Genomic DNA, 20,635 nt, shown 5'->3' with positions numbered 1-20,635 from the left:
CTTATAAGTTGGGCGGGCCGGGGGCAGCCCTGTCACTACCAGTCCTGCATTTTCTCAACCACCCTATACCCCTTAAAGGCATAGCCAGTGTACGCGTCTTAACTCCACACACATTTTTCAAAACAACTTCATTAATACCGAAATTGCAATGAATTAATACAAACCCTCCCGATCCATGCAGGCCTGCTTCATTCTTTCCAACTCAAAACAGAAGATAAATCATAGGCCTATGGCCGATTATTAAAAATGTTCAACATAATAATCCCCCCCCCCCCACCGATATATATTTATAAATACAATACAATGCAAACAAAATCTGGAAACAATACTAATTAATGTGAAAAATCGTTATAGTCGTTTTATTTTAAAAATGAAATTATGTAGAGAATGTACCTTCGTTCTGAGAGGAAACAATTTTTTGTTCATGAAAAGAAGGGAAAAAAGAAGTGAGAGTCCTAGAATCTAAGGCCTGAAAGAAATTTATTCTCCCGTTATATTTCTCCCCTTCCCAGCAGAAAACCTACACCACCACACACGCACTCGATCCCCTCCTATGACATGGAAAAGGCAGCATATATCTAACCATGGAGTGCCTCGACGTCCAAAGCAATGTCCCATTCTATGCTCCTTTCCGTTCTGCTAGCTTTCTTTCTACTCATTTATATTCCAATATCAGTTATCTTGAGGAGTACGTGTGATCATGGGTGTCGATCCCGGGGGGGATGGGGGGGGGGGATATATCCCCCCCCCCAATATTTCAGGTGGGGGGATGGCCTGTACAATCACCCCCCCCCCCCCCCATAATTCACCATCAACAAAAAAAAAAGAAAAATTAAGGATGAGAGCCCGATGAGAGAGTTAATGGTTATTACTCGCAAGATGACCATCAATATACACATTTTGCTATCTCATTTTCATAAAACATACATAATATACGAATTCAATTTGTTCAATCAACAGCATCATAGAAATGCAGTGCGCCAAATGCAAAGACGCAGCGTCAAAAAGCAACGAGCTAAATGTTAAGCGCGAATCGCAAAAATAGCAATCTGCAATGCACATCAGACAATCCTGGACAGTGTAAACATAAATGAACTCTGTGACGATTTCGTGATGAGATCGGAGACGAGGAGAAAGATTTTCGGACATTACTATGACTTATAAAATAGTTCTCTAGTTGTTATGTTGTTTCCGTTCACCCTTTTTAAAATTCACGTCATTGTATCTTTATTTTTGTTTTTTTCACTCATTTTATTTCCTGATATTTCCTAAAAGATTTTTCATTTTTGGAGAAAGATTATTATGTCACAACTTATTTGTAACACAAATTATTTTCAGTGGGGAAACTGAATTCAGACAAGGATTGATATAGAGAACAGTACAACGAATCGTCTTCTTTCTCTAATAATTCAGTGAAAAGGGCAAAGCTGTTAGGGGGCAACTGAATTCAGACGTGGATTAAGCGTAATAATCAAATGAAACGTCAAAGTACACGATACAACGAAGCGTCTTCTTTTACGAATAATTTAATGAAACGTGAAAGCTTCCGCGCTAAGCGCGGAATGGGCGAAAATGAATACAGACAAGGATTAAGAGAAATAATTTATTGAAACGTTAAAGCTTCCGCGCTTCTCGCGGTAGGGGGGAAACTGAGTTCATGAAGGACACGATACAACAAATTGTCTTCTTTCACTAATGTGAAAGCTTCCGCGCTTCGCGCAGGAATGGGCGAAAATGAATTCAAAAAAGGATTAAGAGTCGAGAATGGTACACAGGATCGTCTTCTTCCTTTAATCATTTAATGAAACATCAGAGCTTCCGCGCTACGCGCGGGGAAGGGGGAATTTGATTCAAACATTAAGGATTAAGAGTCGAGAATGGTACATCGAATCGTCTTCTTTTTTTAATAATCTGATGAAACGTCAGAGCTTCCGCGCTATGTGCGAAGGAAGGGGAACTTGATCAAGCAAGGATTATGAGTTGAGAATGGTACATTGAATCGTCTTCTGTCTTTAATAATCTAATGAAACGTCAGAGCTTCCGCGCTACGCGCGGAGGAAGGGGAAGTTGATTCAAACAAGGATTAAGAGTCGAAAACGGTCCAACGAATCGTCTTCTTTCTCTAGTAATTTAATGAAACGTCAAAGCTTCCGCGCTTCGCGGGGGGGGGGGGGGGACTCCCCCTCCCTGCACGCAACCCCCTAGGGACCGCGCTTCGCGTGCTCACTACCGCCCCCTAAAATGAAATCCTGGCTACGCGCTTGGGAAGGGTGCAACTTGCCACACGCTTCTACCTATTGATCGCTTTGATCCATTGCCGAAAATATTAGGGCACCTATCATCCCCCCAACCACGGATACAAATCGACACCCTTGCGTGTGATGTCTTTTTACTGGATGTCTTTTTAATGTTGCTGTTACAAACATATATTTTATCAAAATAGTGATGTGGTTCAACAATTATTGTTGAACCACATCACTATTTATTATGTTTGTAACGGCAACATTATTGTTCTTCACCCACTGTTGACCCTTCTTTATCCAAGATGGACCCCTTTCCAGTCTATGTTCGTCCCGATGTTCGTAATGTCTAACAAATTCAAAAAGTGCCACAATCTTCCAAAAGTTTTTTTTTTTAACATAAACATATTATGTTCATAATGTTTCCTTCACTTTCTGACGAAAGGGGCATAACTGATTTACGGAATTCTGATACTTAGTTGTATAAACTAATTATGAAGTGCTTTGTATTGGAATTATCTGAGTCTGCTTTTTAAGGTTGACCTCCTGGGCCTGGGTCTTAAAAATATTGTTTGAATATCTTTTTCTGAGGCACCATTACAAAATTCTAATTTTCGCACCGCGTATATTGTTCTGTTTTTATTTTCCACAAAGTAAATCATATTTTATTTCAGAACACAAAAAGAATATAGAATCTTCCATCATATTCAATTCGGCGTATACGCTAATCATTTCTAGTTAAAATAGAAGATGAAGAAATGATGAAACTAAAGATGAAGGAAAATGTTTTATCTTATTAAATCCCAATTTATCTAAAGCCATTCTTTTATACCCTTGACAACATTTTAGATTTCCTTCAATGTCAAAAATATGATGTACTTTGTGATATTTCTTGGAAATAATTTTTCGTCGTATAATGTTTGTCCATTTACCCGAATTGATTCAATATTATGAATGATTCCCTCTGTTAATCTCTTTTATCAACAGAGCTTTTTTTTTAGTACCATCCCAACCCTCAATCAAATCTAAATAGAAAGCTGGTAGTGGTATAATTGAATGCCATACCATGGAGTAACTCATGGCCATACTAAGAACAGTATAGTCTAATTTTTGAGTCAAATATTTCCTTTTACACTTCATCGTTGATTTCCCTTTTTGTTTATAGGCCTAGTCATTTCATCCATATAATCCTCTGTACGTACACGAATGAATACAATAGCTTGCAGTGGCGTATAGCAAAAGAGATCGATAACTAATGGGCACTTCTCAGATTTTAATAGGGCAATTATCAGAGGTATATAAAGGGGCAGGTATCAGAGTTGGTATAAGAGGCACTTTACTGAGAATGTGGAACGGGTATGTAATTGAAATTTTTAAAAAGGGGCGCTTATCATGAAGTAAAGGGGGCACCTTTTCTATGAGGCCGGGCACGTTAGTGTTTTTTGCCTGACTATAAATTTGAGAATTTGTCATTTTCCAACAAATGCATAAAAAAGTATAATTTACACCCCCCAAAAATGAGAAAAACCCGGAAAATCCTGTCACCCACCCCCCCCCCCCCGCCCCCATCTGTACGCCAGTGGTAGTTTGAAAGACTTCAAGAAGTTGCAGCGGTGATCGCATACCGTGTACGTTCTAAACTAGTACTCGTTGCATGCAATGAGCGTAACGCATGCGCACTTTCAGCCACGTGGTGTAATGCAACATGGCGACTTCAAGAAACAGGTGCTGTGCTTTTTCGGTTTCCGACGGCTATTTTGCCACTTCTAGTGCAGATGGCAGACTTTCAATATGGGATTCCAAGACAGGAGAGGTTAAGCAACATTATACCCCGAGTTCTCATCTATCGTCGTCTTGTACTTGCTTGGCATGGCAGCGAAAATCACGTCGAAGCGAGGTAAAGTTGAAGAAAGAAGTGGTCGTTGAAACAGGGGAATGTACGGTTTACTTGTATAAGGCCTCGCCTTACTAGCGGGGGCCCGGCCCCTTGGCGCACGCACGGCGTGCAGTACGTTAAATGAAAATGAGTTTAGAGATAATTAATGACAAACTAATCTTTACTTGGGTTTCCATTCACATAATTAAATACCATATAGGTCTATTTCGATTAAAAAAAACAAAAAACACTAGCGTAGCTCGTAGCTGTGTTTATTGAATAATTTGAAGTTACCGATAATCATGTGGCATGATTTTAAAGTGAAGACAGAAATCAGAATGACAAGACAAGTCTATCAGACAAACAGTTATTGAGGGTGTGTCCACAAGGACTTTCTGCTGAACATGATGACTAAATCATCCAGATCCAAACTTCAGACTGGGCTGCTGAGACAGTCTCTACGAACGATGTCCAGTAAGGGCGCTGTTCCGAGAATGAGGATTGTCCGCACAAACGAGGATATCCTCGTAAATGTGAATAAATCTTCACGCATTGAGCACTGTACATTTAGAGCGTGGTGGCGAGAGACTCCCTCCAAATGCAATGGCAATGGCAATGGCAATGGCAATGGCAATGCCAATACGTATAACCCACTGACATGTCATGCTTTAAACAGGTGACGCACTTCACACATAACTGACGCACACATTGCATTGGTACACACATAAAATAGAAATATCAACCAACATTCAGTACAAATTTCTAGTTTGTACGTTAAATATGACGAAAATGAGAATTTTTCAAACTTCTCTGATACTGAGAGTAGGTCTAAGACTAACTCCGGGAAGCTCCAACACCGGCGCGCAGCGTCGGAGCTTCGTTCAAACTGTTGTGGTGGCTTCGAAAAAAAAAAATGGGGCGACGTTATCGTTAAAATCTGCAAAGGGAGTACTTACAATTTTTACATTATAGGGTGCACGATTTCTCAGGGCATAACAATGATCACTTGAATTCATAATTTGAAGAAGTCTTCGATGGGAAAAAAGGGTTTTTCAGAGCACTACCCAAACGACTATTCTATGTTGCAGCGTCGATTCAAAATGGCGAAGAGACTGTACGCATGCTCGGCAGAGCCGCAGAAAGTATGAATATTCATGCTATCGAGTGCCGATCGCTCGAAATCGCTGAATATGCACAAGGTTGAGAAGGACTCTGTTTGTTCGAGTCGTGCATATTCAGCAATTTCGAGCGATCGGCACTCGATAGCATGAATATTCATACTTTCTGCGGCTCTGCCGAGCATGCGTACAGTCTCTTCGCCATTTTGAATCGACGCTGCAACATGGAATAGTCGTTTGGGTAGTGCTCTGAAAAACCCTTTTTTCCCATCGAAGACTTCTTCAAATTATGAATTCAAGTGATCATTGTTATGCCCTGAGAAGTCGTGCACCCTATGATGTAAAAATTGTAAGTACTCCCTTTGCAGATTTTAACGATAACGTCGCCCCATTTTTTTTTTTCGAAGCCACCACGACAGTTTGACCGAAGCTCCGACGCTGCGCGCCGGTGTTGGAGCTTCCCGGAGTTAGTCTAAGACTGGTGTGATCATGGTGATGTGGCTGATTGAAACTTGCGAAGATTGAATTACATTATCAAATGTAGAATCAAATCTCAAGACTTTAATCCTACTCCTAGAATTTAGTAATTTACTTGTGTATGTAAAAGTCATAATGACGATAATGTGAATTCATTTTTAGAACGGTCCTGTCGGCTTGGGTAAGTATGCCTTTGGTTTGAACTCTGGTTCTAAATCTCAAAAACGATGATGGAAATAATGGCAAAATGTTTTAAGACAAATTTATACAGCAGCTTATGTCATTTGAGGTGCAAAGCAAGAATCTGAAATGTTAATCACATGTTTGTTCTTTTCTTTTCTCTAGGAAAATCAAAAGAAAAAGAAAAGAAAATCTGCCCGAGTAGAAGTTGAATCAACCGATACAGAAGTTCTCTCTCCCACCAATCTTCTTGCTTTAGGAACAGTAGCTGGAAGTGTTCTCCTCTACAGTGTCCTGAAAGGGGACTTGCATTCTAAACTGGTATGTTGAAGAATTCATTCTACAGAGTAATACTGAAGCATAGCTGCACAGAGCTTTTGAAATTTAAATGACATAGCCAGCAAGTTGAATCAAATTCTGCAGCATAATTCTTGCTCTCATATATATTGTGTAAAGATGTGATAAAGTTGAATCTGTAATGGTTCAAGTTTGCCAATCTCACGATATAAAAGACAATGTTCTGTTGTTAAGTTTATTGACTGAGTATTATATATCTTCCTTATCTACTTAACTATTTCCAATAGAGACATCTTTTTTTCACAATCTTTCTCCTTCACATCTTTAAAAAAAGAAGAAGTTTGTTTTAACATGCAACTCGTATAGACTTCACTGAATCTATTGCTTCTTTGCTTGTTCTGTGAGTGGTTTAACTCTTTACTGGCTTTGATCGACCAATGGTACAAACATGGGACTGCCACCATCTACTTTTGTCACACATATGTACATGTAGCATGTATTCTGAAACATGGTGGCAGTCCAAGCGTTTTGATTCATGGCAAATGAAACGCCAAATTATAACCATAGATCTGTTTTCTCCTTAGGATGGAGGTCATGATGACACAGTCAATGATGTGTGTTGGCATCCCAGTGATAATACTCTGTACAGCTGCTCTGAAGACAGGCACATAGTGGAATGGGACATCACAAACAGGACTGTTCGAAGGTAACAAAACTAGTGAACAAGTCAGGGCAAGGGATTTACACATTTTGAGTTCACATTTAACCCTGAAAACGATCATCGGATCGGCCACCGATACCGATCCGATCAGGGGTGATCGGGGAATAATTTCCGATCGCCGATCAATTAAAATGATCGGAAAAAAATCGGCAATTTTTTTTTTTTTATGCCTCCGCCACCGAAGGTGGTGCCGGAGGCATCATGTTTTCGGGTTGTCCGTCCGTACGTCCGTCCCGTTTGACCGTTATCACAATATCTCAAGAACCATTTAAGATTTAAACTTAAGACTCGGGAATAGTATTTATCACCATAGGAAGACGATCTGATTAGATTTTGGAGTACGTAGGTCAAAGGTCACAGAGGTCAACTTATGAAATTCCTTGTATTGAGTTTGTTAGCGCGATATCTCAAGAACCATTTGAGATTTAAACTTCAAACTTAAGGATAGTATGTATCACCATAGGAAGACGATCTGATTAGATTTTGGAGCACGTATGTCAAAGGTCAAGGGTCACAGAGGTCAACTTATGAAATTCCATACATTGAGATTGTTATCATGATATCTCAAGAACCACTGGAGATTTAAACTTCAAACTTAGTGATAGTGTGTATCACTATAGGAAAACAATCTGATTACATTTTGGAGCACGTAGGTCAAAGGTCAAGGGTCATAGAGGTCAACTTATGAAATTCCATACATTGAGATTGTTATGATATCTCAAGAACTACTGGAGATGTAAAAACTTCAAACTTAAGGATAGTATGTATCACCATAGGAAGACGATCTGATTAGATTTTGGAGCACGTAGGTCAAAGGTCAAGGGTCACAGAGGTCATCTTATGAAATTTCATACATTGAGATTGTTATCATAATATCTCAAGAACCACTGGAGATTTAAACTTCAAAATTAATGATAGTGTGTATCACCATAGGAAGACAATCTGATTAGATTTTGGAGCACGTAGGTCAAAGGTCAAGGGTCACAGAGGTCAACTTATGAAATTCCATACATTGAGATCGTTATCGCGATATCTCAAGAACCACTGGAGAATTTTCACTTCAAACTTAATGATAGTATGTATCACTATATCATAATATCTCAAGAACCACTGGAGATTTAAACTTCAAACTTAATGATAGTGTGTATCACCATAGGAAGACAATCTGATTAGATTTTGGAGCACGTAGGTCAAAGGTCAAGGGTCACAGAGGTCAACTTATGAAATTCCATACATTGAGATTGTTATCATGATATCTCAAGAACCACTGGAGATTTAAACTCTAAACTTGTTTAAATTGCTCTATGGCGGAGGCATCATTTTCGACTGCGCGCAGTCAAAATTCCATCTCGTTTTTTTTTTTTTTTAATGACGAAAATTTTCAAGTTTTTGGCTATCAAATGCTCCAAAAAAGTTCATGTCATTTGGAGTTGTTGTAGACCATGTTTGTTGATATTTAGTGCCTTTTCATGACTTTGAAATTAATAATATTGGTCTAAGAGCAGAGGCAAAACATGCGGCCGATCAAAGGTGCGAGGGTGTCGCTCCGATCTTCCGATCCGATCAGAGCCCCAACTTACAGGGTTATTCACATTTACTTAGTTTGAGCCACCCAAAAACCAAATAAGTCTAATCAGTGGCAAGTCTATTTTTCAAATTGTACAATTATATATGTGTTTGTAGTGATTTTTTTTATTTAAAGAGAATGACATTGTTTGTCTTTGATTGGTTGCTTAATCTATGATGAGAACCCATGCACCACGCATATTATCTGTGAATGATAAAAACATTTCTACCACATGAACCACTGAGATTTATGCAACCTTCAAAGGCACTTCAGGATTATTAATTGATTGATGAATGGTGAGCGATTTGCTTCCTGATCATACTTCATCTTGATTTAATTAAATTCTATTACTGTTTATTCATAAAAATATAAAAACACAACTTATATTGTACAAATCATTTTGAGTTAAAAGCAGCATCCCAAAATGCATTATTTAGATTTTACTCTAGCCGAGTGTTTTGCTTTGCTCTTTTTTTTTTAATTGCCTGATCTGTATTTCTTGATTTGTTTTGTGTGTAGTAAGTGGAAAGGAGACAAGACGTCTGTATATTCCATTTGCATTTGTCCGGGAGGAAGTACTTTGCTTAGTGCAGGCAGAACTATTCAACTCTGGAATCTTCAAACCAAAGCTGTCTTAAAAGTAAGTTAACTGACCTAGTAAATCCATAATTGATTTAAAGATTGTGATCATTTGTAAAAGAAGGAGTATTTACTTTTTGTGGTGCATTATTGTCAAATATTGACAATATTGTGGATACATTACTTGGGCATGTATCAGGCCTATTTCATTTAGCTGATCTGGTCATTTAATAATTACATGTATATATGCCTTATATGAGGTTACAACATGTATGGGTCTCACAACATTATTAATATGACATGCCCTTCACTTTTCTCTCCCCAGAAATTCACTGGCCATGCCAGTCCAGTTACGAGACTAAGGGTGGTGCCCACATTATCTCCAGGGTCAAAGGAAGATGATCCTCTGGATTCTGTCGAAGGACTTTATTTCATGTCTTCAGCTGCTAGTGATAGAATTGTAAATGTCTGGTGAGTATAACACCTTGTTTTGATTGGTGTCTACTGGGTTGGTGTGACTTGAGGGTTCACAGGGTTCCAAGTGTGAGCTAGGTGCTCCCATCCTTAGCCCCCTCCCCCGACCCAACCCAACCCAGCCCAACCCAACCCAACCCAACCCAGCCCAACCCAACACAACCCAATCTAAAGTCAGCGTTTGTAAGGTACAAGTGAAGTTAAAAAGGTCCTCCATTTTCTCAGATTTGTATACTTTGAAACCAGTAAGAGACCCATCCACTTTATTACATTATTACTTCTTGGGGCACAGTCACTTGTAGAAATGCAGTTCCACTCAGATTTTTTTTACCCCGTTGTATTTTAAATATTTAATTATTAACTAAACTTGAATGTGTATTCTTTTATTTGGTTGCTAGTCTATGATGAGAACCCATGCACCACGCATATTACCTGTGAATGATAAAACATTTCTACCACATGAACCTCTGAGATTCATGCAACCATCAACGGTAATTCAAAAGAAATCATTGAGTGCCTCACCATCAACATCGAAATGTTTCAAAGAGATATTTGATAAATTTGTTTTCTTTCAGGCAAGTGAAGTCGGGTAGTAAGGACAAGGCTTCTCTTGCCTCGTTTGCTGTTCCAGATGAGCCTAGTGATTTTGATGTCTGCATTTCCTCAGATTCGGTAATGCAACATCTTTTTACGAGAGTTGATGAGAGTTGATGATGAGTATTAAGGAAAAAGGATTTGATGCTGGCAGAACTGTCTGTCACTTGTCAATTGATTGAAGACATTACAACTAATAGCATTCATTATGAATTTAGTGATATTGTTAGATCATTGAGTGGCTGCTATTTACTATAGTTTTGCAACACTCGTACAACCTTCATCCTTCATGGACTACCTGGTTGAATGATTTTTATGTGGCCATTCAGGCTGTAAAAGAACTGTTCATTATTTTTCATTTTAATCATTTCTATCTTTCTGATATATTGAATTGTTATATCATTTTAATCAATCCAGTGTTATATTACTTACTCCAGCTCAACAGTACTTACTTGCCTGTTTTCTTTTAAGTAGAATTCTTACATGTACATCTAAATTGGTTGCTAATCTATGATGAGAACCCATGCACCACGCATATTATCTGTGAATGATAAAACATTTCTACCACATGAACCTCTGAGATTTGTGCAACCATCAAAGGTAATTAAAAAGAAATTATTGAGTGCCTCACCGTCAACATAGAAATGTTTCAAAGAGATATTTGATAAATTTGTTTTCTCTCAGGCAAGTCTAGTTGGGTAGTAAGGACAAGGAGGCCAAATTTCTGTGTTTTTAACTTGGACACTAAATTTTTGTTAATCTTGGAATATTTTCTTTGTTTTCTTGTAGGAGGTATACACTTCTGTAGTTTGTCTGTCAGGACAAGTCCACATATTCCAGACAGTGCTCAATGGGTAAGTTACACAAACTAGGGAAATAACCATGTAGTTGACAGTCTCCCTTTTACTAAATGCAAATAAAGGAACACAAAATATAATTGTCTACCAATTCTTTAACTTGATAATCTTTCTTTGCTTATGTTACATTTCATCTTCAAATAACGGTCTGATATAATGTGATATAAGCGTGCAAATTTATATTTCACCATGGACTCTTGTTTTAAGACAAGTGTATGGCATAATGGAAATTACATTCCTTATTATGCAGGAGGGTGAGGAAACCGTTCCAAGCAAGACATGTGGTCAATGTGACAACAGAGGGTAGCAAACTGTCTCCTGCTAGGCCTATTCCAATCCTGACATCACAGCTGCAGTTGGCTGAAGGTCAGCCGCAACTCAAGATAGCCTACGGTGTCAACCTCAAGCCAGCATTTGAATCAATGGTAAGTAAAGTGGTGTTTCAGCTTCTAAGTATTTGTGGAAAATAAACTCTGAAATGACGATGATGATAATGATGGTATAATCTTTCTTAAATATTTTGAAATATTATAGTATTTTGTCCAACCCATCTGGATTATTTTTTGTTGATTTTAGTAAATTAATTTTAATTGATTGGTTGCTAATCTATGATGAGAACCCATGCACCACGCATATAACCTGTTGATGATAAAACATGTCTACCACAGATTCACTGAGATTTTATGCAACCCTAATTTAATTAGTGATTGATTGTATTTATAGTAAACAAACAAATTGCATGTTTAATGTTTGAAATGTACAGGTAATTAACCTAAGCATGGTCCAAAACTGTGATTGATAAGTTAATGATAGAAATTTTTACTACCTCTTTGCATTCTATTACAGAGCTTAGAATCACAAGAGAAGGAGATCTGTTTAATACGAGATGATCACTTGCATGCGGATAGGAGAACAGATGAAGCTGGTGACAGAGTGAGTATTACAATAAATGATGGATCTAAGTCTTTGAGAAGTAGAGCAGAATTTCCTTTGTGGGCCCTTGTTCAATTACTAACATCAAGACCACATTCAAAAATGCATGTCTTTGTATTTGTAAATTGTTGTTTGAATTAAATCCATGAAGAGAACACATGCATTATGCATATAACCTGGGAATGAAAGCATGATAAGGAATTATGGCCCTGTACAGTTTATTTGTATTTGTTGTGAATTCTTTATTCCATTTTTTTGTTTAAAGAGTATGTAATTGTTTTTCTTTGATTGGTTGCTAATCTATGATGAGAACCCATGCACCACGCATATTATCTGTGAATGATAAAAACATTTCTACCACATGAACCACTGAGATTTATGCAACCAGCCGAGGCAGTTCAGAATTATTGATCGACAGATGAATGGTGAACAAATTGTTTCCTGATCATTACTTCAATTCAACTCTGTTTATCTAATGAATATCTTGACTGAGATTTTATAATTTGTGGGAGAAGTGAAGATGAAAACCTTTCACGTTTTATTTATTGCACATTGTATTTCTGGGAATCTGTTTTCTAGATTTAAAATGATTAATTTTTAACCTCAGAGTCTTATGTCTCAGGTACAAAGTAGCCGGAGTCGTTATTTGAATATTAATTGATGACAGAGCAAATATACATTTACTTGATATGAACAGGTGAAGAGACCATTAACATCAGGTGATGTGACAGTGTTGGGTCCAAACAACATGGCACCCGGCAGACCAATTCAAGGACTTGATGAACCATCTAAATCAGCAAGGAAGAAGGCCAAAAGGAAATCTCTTAGAACAGAGGTAATTGTGTGCAATAATGTTTACAGTATTTTGAAAATTCATACTTTGTTATAAAGGGAGTAAAAAAAAGAAAAGACATTCAGCTGAGTAGGGAAGACAGACTGAAGTGTAGTGCTCATTTCTATTTGAAACCATAAATGATGGTGTAGTTTCTACTAATTCTTTGCATTCATTCGTATTTGTAATGGTCCGTATGTTTGCCTGAACATTTGTACAAACCTCTTGGAATTTCTACTAGGGGTTCTGCATTCTATTGGGTGTGTGAGAGTCCTTGTCAAGCATTTAGTCAAGTTGCAATTATTCATGGACATTCAGTTTCCCATGTCAGAGAATTTTACCTTGGTATTTCTTGTTATTTATTCCTTAATGATTTATCTCCCTATCCAGCTGAGTATGGAAGACAGATTGAATGCCCTGAGTATCGCCCAGGCAAGACCTGACATTGACAAGAGCCAGCCTCCACGAGCTGATGTCATGGTTACATTACTATCACAGGGACTTCAGAGTCAAGATAGAGAACTACTAGATGTAAGACTAAAACCTCTTCTATAAAGTCTCAGTTTATATGAAATAAGTGTTGAGTGTGCTTAAACTTTTTTTGAGGGGGGGGGGGGGGGGGGGGGGGGGGGGGAATGGGTAGTGAATTTTAATATTTATCTGTTTTGTATTTAATTGTTATGAGTATCCCCAAATCATTTTAAAGCTGGCAGCTAATATCAAATACTTAGTGCATTTGGCTATTTTGTAACTTGTCTTGACAATACATTAATTAGTTTTTATGAGGAAGTTGGTATTATATGCTAATGAACTTGTCAATTTATCTATTTGTTTGTCAGCATTTTATCTTTTCAAATTTGTATCCACTCAATAGGAAAATACTTTAGTTTAGCATTGTTCAGACATTGTTACATTGGGATATCCTCCGTCAGATACATACCTGCGATTGTACTTGTGTACAAAATGACAGCCGTGTAACAAACGGAGGTAGAATAAACCCCAAGAATCCTCTCCACCTGTCACAGCCTGCCCCCACGCTGATGACAGACTATATTGGGTTCTACAGAGTCTCTTTATATCTTTGCTAAATTAGTATACAAATATACACTGTCTTGAGAGGTTCTGGTTAAGACTGTGCAAGAGGTGACTCCAGTAGTACTATTAGAGTCACCAAGGCCCATAGTTTTAACTATTACGTTGAAAAGAAGACATGGTATATTTGTTTTCTATCCTGCATCAAAAATTTATCTTGAAAGAAAAGAAGAAAATGTGAAAATGACATTTTTTAAATAAAAAAGAATTAAAAATGAAATACAAAATTTAAATTGAAAAAAAAAATTCAAAACAAGTTTCAACTCCCAAATAGTTTTCTCATATAGTAATTTTTCAGAGCAACCTTAAAATAACAGAATTATTTCTGGTCATGTGACAAGCTCTCAATTGATCAAAAAACAATATTTTTTTGATGCAGGATATAATATACAAATAATGAATGGTTATGAGTTCAATAGTGCGAATATTTTCATGAGTTGAAAGATTAACATTCTATTCAACGAGGCGTCAGCCGAGTTGAATAGAATTAACGTTAATCTTTCAACGAATGAAAATATTCGCACCATTGAACAAATGAAAAACATTCATTATTTGTTTTATACAACATCGAAGAAGATCTAATAGAACGTTAATCAACAAATTATGCTTTACTCCTTATATTAAAGATAAATTAAAGTTGGAGTCAAGCCTTCTCGATTACATTCAGATTGCCTTCGCGTCAGATACACGCAGGGATACGCGCGCGCACGGCTGAGAGGTACGCAGTCTGCATATAACCAAAAATGCACGGCGCATATAACCAAAAATGCACGACCGTGCAATATAACATCTATTGAATATCATGTGACCAACAATCCTCCAATCAAATGACAAGGATCCACGTAGGTGTTGTATAATAGCCATTATAGCTTCACAGAGTACTTCACTTGCTGAGAGTCAGAAAGGCATTGCCTCCTCTTTGCAATGTGATATGAGTTAGGTTCCCTTCTGGCTTTCAGCTATTTATTTGTTGAAATATTGTTTATTTTACCCTGCCTTTTTGTACTGTGGTTTGCTTCTTCTAGACGTCTGTCTGTTTCTTTCTTTTGTATTGTTTATATTGTTGGCTCTATTTTACTCATTTTTGGGGCTATAATCTATAATTTTATCTGTAGTTAAAGTCATACAATCTTCTATTCCACATTTCTTCTCTGCAGAGAGTTCTGAAGCAGGACAGAGCGAAGGTAGTAACCAACACCATCAAGAGACTCCCAATACCTCTCATTGTACCTCTCGTTCAAGAACTAGCCCGACGAATGAACACTGCACCACAAAGGTATGGCACCGCTCGTCTGCTTGCGAATTCTTTGTTTACATTTTGTTGTTGTAAAGAGTATGTCATTGTTTTTCTTTGATTGGTTGCTAATCTATGATGAGAACCCATGCACCACGCATATTATCTGTGAATGATAAAAACATTTCTACCACATGAACCACTGAGATTTATGCAACCATCAAAGGCATCAAGTATGTTTTAGAAATTTATTTCCAGAATGTCTCACATTAAGTGTAGGATTCCAAAATGCACATCTGATCTCGACAGTTTTCTAGCTGATGATCATACTTTTAGTGTCTTGAGAGAAATCATTTGGAACAAAACTGCACACTTACCTTTATTTTTCCAGAAGTCTTTGTCTAGGGGTCCGAAACAAAATTTGGTATGTGTACCAGGCCCCGGGTTATATTTGACATTTTGGGGACTCGTGTTAGTGTTCAGCCTAAGTTACTGAATGTAAAAAGCTGACTTTTCTAAATCGCATAACTTGATATGTTCTTATCTGTTTTCTCACAGTGGGTTGGTGATTGCCCATTGGACGAAGGAAGTGTTACGAGAGAGGGCGTCCTACCTCATGACCTGTCCTGAGCTGATGCTGAGATTAAGTCACATCTATGAGACCATCAACACAAGGACGAGCAACGGTGGCAAACTTAGTAGGCTGCATGGCAAATTGGATCTAATGTTGGCTCAGGTAAATACAGGATTTTAATCGGGATTTTTGTGATTATTTTAAATTCTTGTGTATTGATGATGAACCAAAGATGAGGAGCAGGTGGATTATGTTAATTTGCTGTAATGGAAAAGGTAGATTGGCATTATATCTTTACTCTGACATTTTCTTTTCTTTTTAGAATTCGAGAGAGATTAATTAACTACAGTTATGGTCTATTCTTATTTTGAATTTCAAGTTGCAAAGCAGAAGCAAAGCAAATAACATTTAGAAACAATTATCTTTGATTGTGTGGTATGTACCTTAAATTTGCTGACACCTTACAGAATTGAATGGGTTCATTTATTGTAAAAACACATACGCACAGCTGGAAAGTTGAAACTTTAATTTACAAAGGAATGCTTGAATATGAAAATTACGATGGTCTCATGTACCCTAGCATTGAAATAAACTTGCATCCTGTATAACTTTTATTATTGCTTTTGTTAAATAATTGTGTTATTGTATAAAGATTCATGTGTTCGTTTTTAACACCAGATTTCATCACAAGATGACACAGTGGAGGCCAGCCATACAGACCAGGCACTTATGCTCTATGAAGATGGTAAGTTTCTGAATTACAGGATTGAAAATATTTAGCCTATGATTTCAGGATTGATATTGTTATTGATTAGTAATGATATATTGGTTTTTGTATAGTTTCATTGGTTTCATATTTAGAACGGATGGTGTTAGTTTGAAGCTGCAATGTTTCATTCATTCCTTTTTGGTTCAGAGTTTTTCATATCTATGCACTGTTTGGATTGCTGAAAGACTTTTACAGACAATGTTGAAAGGGAAATTATTTTGAGATATTTTGTTGTTTATCTTTAATTGGTTGCTAATCTATGATGAGAACCCATGCACCACGCATATTATCTGTGAATGATAAAACATTTCTACCACATGAACCTCTGAGATTTATGCAACCACCCAAGACAATTTAGGATTATTGAGTGATTGATGAATGGTGAACAATTTGCTTCCTGATCATTACTTCAATACTATTTATCTAATGAAAAACTTAAAATGTACAAATCGTTATGAGTTAAAAGCAGCTCCCCAAGTATCTTTACATGATAGTTGTGAGGGGAAAAAAAAATTCACCAACCTTGAATCTTTTATACAATAGTGATGCACTTTTAATAAGAATAGAGCAATTTAAAAGATTAAAAAGTTGTAGACTACAGTTTGAATCTGTAATATAACATGAATTCCTGTTTGGTTCAGAATTGTTCATATCCATGCACTCTTTGGATTACTGAAGGACTTTTTGCAGATAAAGTTGAAAGGGAAATTATTTTGAGATAAGTAATAAATTGATAGGATATTCATGCTTCCGTGGACAAAAATTTAATTTTTGATGTGTTAAATTTTTGTAGTGCAGGTAAATCTCATCTGTTTTGATGACATGATTCAAAACTTCCACGTATTTCTTGTTTTCAGAATCTTCAGACGAGCTTGATCTGATGGAGGACGGACTTGCCATTCACTCAGAATCAGAGGTGAGATATTACAGTTATTTCAATATTCATATTTTAAACCTGTTCTTCTTTTTATCAGTGTAATAAGGAATTTTGATATCCATTTGCTTGTCCTCACTTTCAGGAAAGATGTGAGGTTCCACTTAAAAATTATTTCAGTGTGTTTTATTTTTATCAGTAATCTTTGGAAGGAACTTCTCACAGAAATGATGTTTGATATTTGCTGGAGGAAGTTATATTTTACGGAGGTAGAACATATTCATGATTTGATATTGAAAAAAAAAAGAAAAGAAAGATATCTAACACTTTTCCTTTCTCCTTCTTTTTCCAGGGTGAATGGGATGAGCGCTCTGAGTCATCAGACATGGAGGCACAAGAAGAAGATCAGGCAGACAGTAATGATTCAGATAGCGAAGATGAGGAAGAGGAGGAGGATGAAGAGGAAGATGACGACGATGAAACCTGAAAGTGCTTCGCCTCCCGTTAAAAGCGTGAATTTATATTAGCATCAGAACAAAAATATACAAAATATGTGACTACTCTAATCCAAGATCAGTCATGAGATTTTGTCTCTTTGCCAATCAATGCATTGTAACATACATATGTCAGCATCATAGCACCATTTGGACATACCTGGTTCCTCTAGCATTCAAGCTTTTGTGTTCAACATTGCAGCCTTACCGACTCGTAAGGATGTAATTTGAATGCTACACCCACCATCAGTACTCTGATCTGTATACATTGTGAGTTGGGCTCGTTCACATAATAAGGGTTAAACCACAACTTGTTTGAAAAACGTGTAAATGAACAGCAATTGTAAAGTATGCATATTCACCTAGCTTTTTGTTAGAAGATACGAAAATGTGAAGCGTATTACACTCGCGTCATCATTATAGAAAAAGAAATGCTGCGGTCTACTGCATTGTATCTCAAAGTGGCTTTAGGGGGCAGACTGTCTATTTGTAAATCCTATAAGCTTTGGTACATGATGTGAGTCTCCCAAGGTTGGGGCTTGACTTGTAGCAGCGAGTTAGAAGAGTGGACACTATCTCAACATCATCATTATTTAATGAAATGCCAATACTTAAAGTATTTGCTTGGCAGATAATTGCTTATGTGTCTTATGTTTATATTATTTTTTTAAAAGAAATTTACTATGGTAAGAATGCTTGTGAGAAGAAAAAAAAAAGAATTATATCAGAAGCGATTTATGTCAAAGCCTGTTCTTTTTATAACAAATGACAGCAACATTCAAGAAGGGCTTTTTTCCTTACAAGTGAATCTAATTTAAAAGGTATCCCCCTTCTATTTCTATTGGGCACTTGGATGGTATATTTAATGTATATATATTTTTTCAGAGTTATATGACACAAAGTATTAATGTCTTCCTCTGGCCTTCTGCCAAATTTGTTGTATCTTTCAATTTCTGGTATTTCGCTACTTTCATTCTTATTTTTTCTGCCAAGTTTTTTTTTGTGGAAGTATTTTCATCCTCTTGTTCCAGTCAGCTTTTGTAGTCATCTCTGAAATCTCAATAGGTTGTGATCATTTACGCATTATAACGAAATGTGTATGTGATACAATGTTGCTTTCACCTACAGGCGTGATTGCTTGGTTTACAAGCATTGTACCTATTGTAACTTGTAATGTTAGATATCATTCCCTGGCTTTTAATTCTGGTAATAATGGAACGAGAGGTACTGTTGTATTTTTTTTTTAATGAGCATCACCCCCTACACATAATGGTCAATTATGCCCTCCCCACCTTATTACCAACTCTTCTCACAGTCCTTATTGGGTGCGGTGACCCCAAAATTACCATATACTAGGTTGTGCCACATTCCTCTCTAATGTGGGGCTCTTCTAAAACATTACCTATTCATTATTACCCCCTCCCCTAAAATTGCCAAATGAGTCTTGTAGGGGTCATGATCCCTAGGTTCCAGAAGATTTTATGCTGATATTGGACAGTAAATAGCACCTGTTAAACTTTTTTTTGTTCTCAGAAAGTGAAGAGGAATATGTTGGGAAGAAAGATGTCGTGAAATGAAAGGAAGGTTGATATTTAATCTATTGCTAGCTTGTGTTTTTTTTTGGAGAGGCATGGTGATTTGATACATTTATATAGGATGCAACATTGAGTTCAAGCAGTTTTATTTTGTATAAATTTCTGCACTATTCCTTTTTGTCATTTTCTTCATGAAAAGAAAAAAATGATTTTTTTTTTCTTAACTCAATGTGCCAAAATCAATGAAGTGGATACATATGTACTTTGATGTTTGTATTTGGGTTAAAATCTGAGAGGTGCCTAGTCTACAGTCAAGTTGAGCCCCAAATCAGCAGGTTCTGTCATGATTAAGGGTTCGCAAATATGTGTTCAAGGAACTTGTACAGAAGTACATTATACCTAAAAAATCAGATGATGCAACTTTTATTCTTTTTTTCACAGGATAAATATTCAGGATGTTGTTTTAAGCTATCAAATAACCTTGATCAATTCTAAATAAAATGTGGGAGAGTAGGGAAATAATAGGTAGTTCTAATTTAACATCTACTTTTCTTTTGAAAGCTACAAATCATGTTACAAATGTATGCCCAAAGTTTTGTTTACTACGAGTATGGTTCAAGAGTCGTACTTAAATCAATTCATGTCATGCTGATTATGTAGGTTATCACCACTTGAATGAAGAGAGACTTTCCATTATGAATAAATTTTTGTATAAATGACAGACAGTGATATCAGTTCATGCATTCTCATTCATATGTCTCCATAGGCCTATTGGTGTGTGTATGTAGAGCCCTCCGTTTCTCCCTCTCTGTCTGTCCTCTCTCTCCGTCTCTCTCCGCTTCTCTCTCTCTCTCTCCCTCTCCATCTTTCTCTCTTTGTCTCTCTCCACGTCTCCCTCTGTCTCTCTCCACATCTCCCTCTGTCTCTGTCTCCCCATCTCTCCCTGTCTGTCTCCCTCTGTCTGTTTTACATTATGTATTTATATTCATTTTGCATACTTTTCAGTTTTCATACTTGTAGAAATGCAAAAGTATTTTATCAAAGCAAACTTACAGATGTTTTTACTTTAAATTTCAAAAATCAGATGCTAGCTTCTGCCTCATTTCTTCCCCCTCACTCTCTCTCTCTCTCTCTTTCACTCACACTCCCCTCCGTCCCTCCCTCTATTTTTCTGTCCCTCTCTCTTCATCCATGGAATTTACCCCCTTTTCGTCTGTATTACTCTCTCTTTCTCCATCTTTCTTTGAATACTTCTCCCTCCTTCCTCTCTTCTATTATCTAGAAATTGAACAAGTCCTAAAACCGCATTAATTTTGGG

At 37.0% G+C, this 20,635-nt stretch overlaps 1 protein-coding gene across 1 annotated transcript; it reads left to right on the top strand.

Moving 5' to 3' along the window:
• Nucleotides 1–3,896: 3,896 nt before the first annotated feature.
• On the top strand, nucleotides 3,897–20,042 carry LOC592550 (WD repeat-containing protein 43). The gene is made up of 16 exons (XM_030998988.1): nucleotides 3,897–4,137; nucleotides 6,057–6,212; nucleotides 6,773–6,894; nucleotides 8,996–9,116; nucleotides 9,381–9,526; nucleotides 10,105–10,201; nucleotides 10,913–10,977; nucleotides 11,231–11,405; nucleotides 11,827–11,913; nucleotides 12,611–12,748; nucleotides 13,136–13,276; nucleotides 14,995–15,113; nucleotides 15,630–15,807; nucleotides 16,324–16,390; nucleotides 17,272–17,330; nucleotides 17,641–20,042. Exons 1-16 carry the CDS (start codon nucleotides 3,946–3,948, stop codon nucleotides 17,773–17,775), a joined length of 1,998 nt encoding a protein of 665 aa, XP_030854848.1. The 5' UTR covers nucleotides 3,897–3,945; the 3' UTR covers nucleotides 17,776–20,042.
• The last annotated feature ends 593 nt before the right edge of the window (nucleotides 20,043–20,635 follow it).

This window comes from Strongylocentrotus purpuratus, unplaced genomic scaffold (genome assembly GCF_000002235.5).
Source record: "Strongylocentrotus purpuratus isolate Spur 01 unplaced genomic scaffold, Spur_5.0 spur5_scaffold_5, whole genome shotgun sequence".
NCBI classification, from domain to species: Eukaryota; Metazoa; Echinodermata; class Echinoidea; order Camarodonta; family Strongylocentrotidae; genus Strongylocentrotus; species Strongylocentrotus purpuratus.
This window is presented reverse-complemented; position numbering and strand designations above follow the sequence as displayed.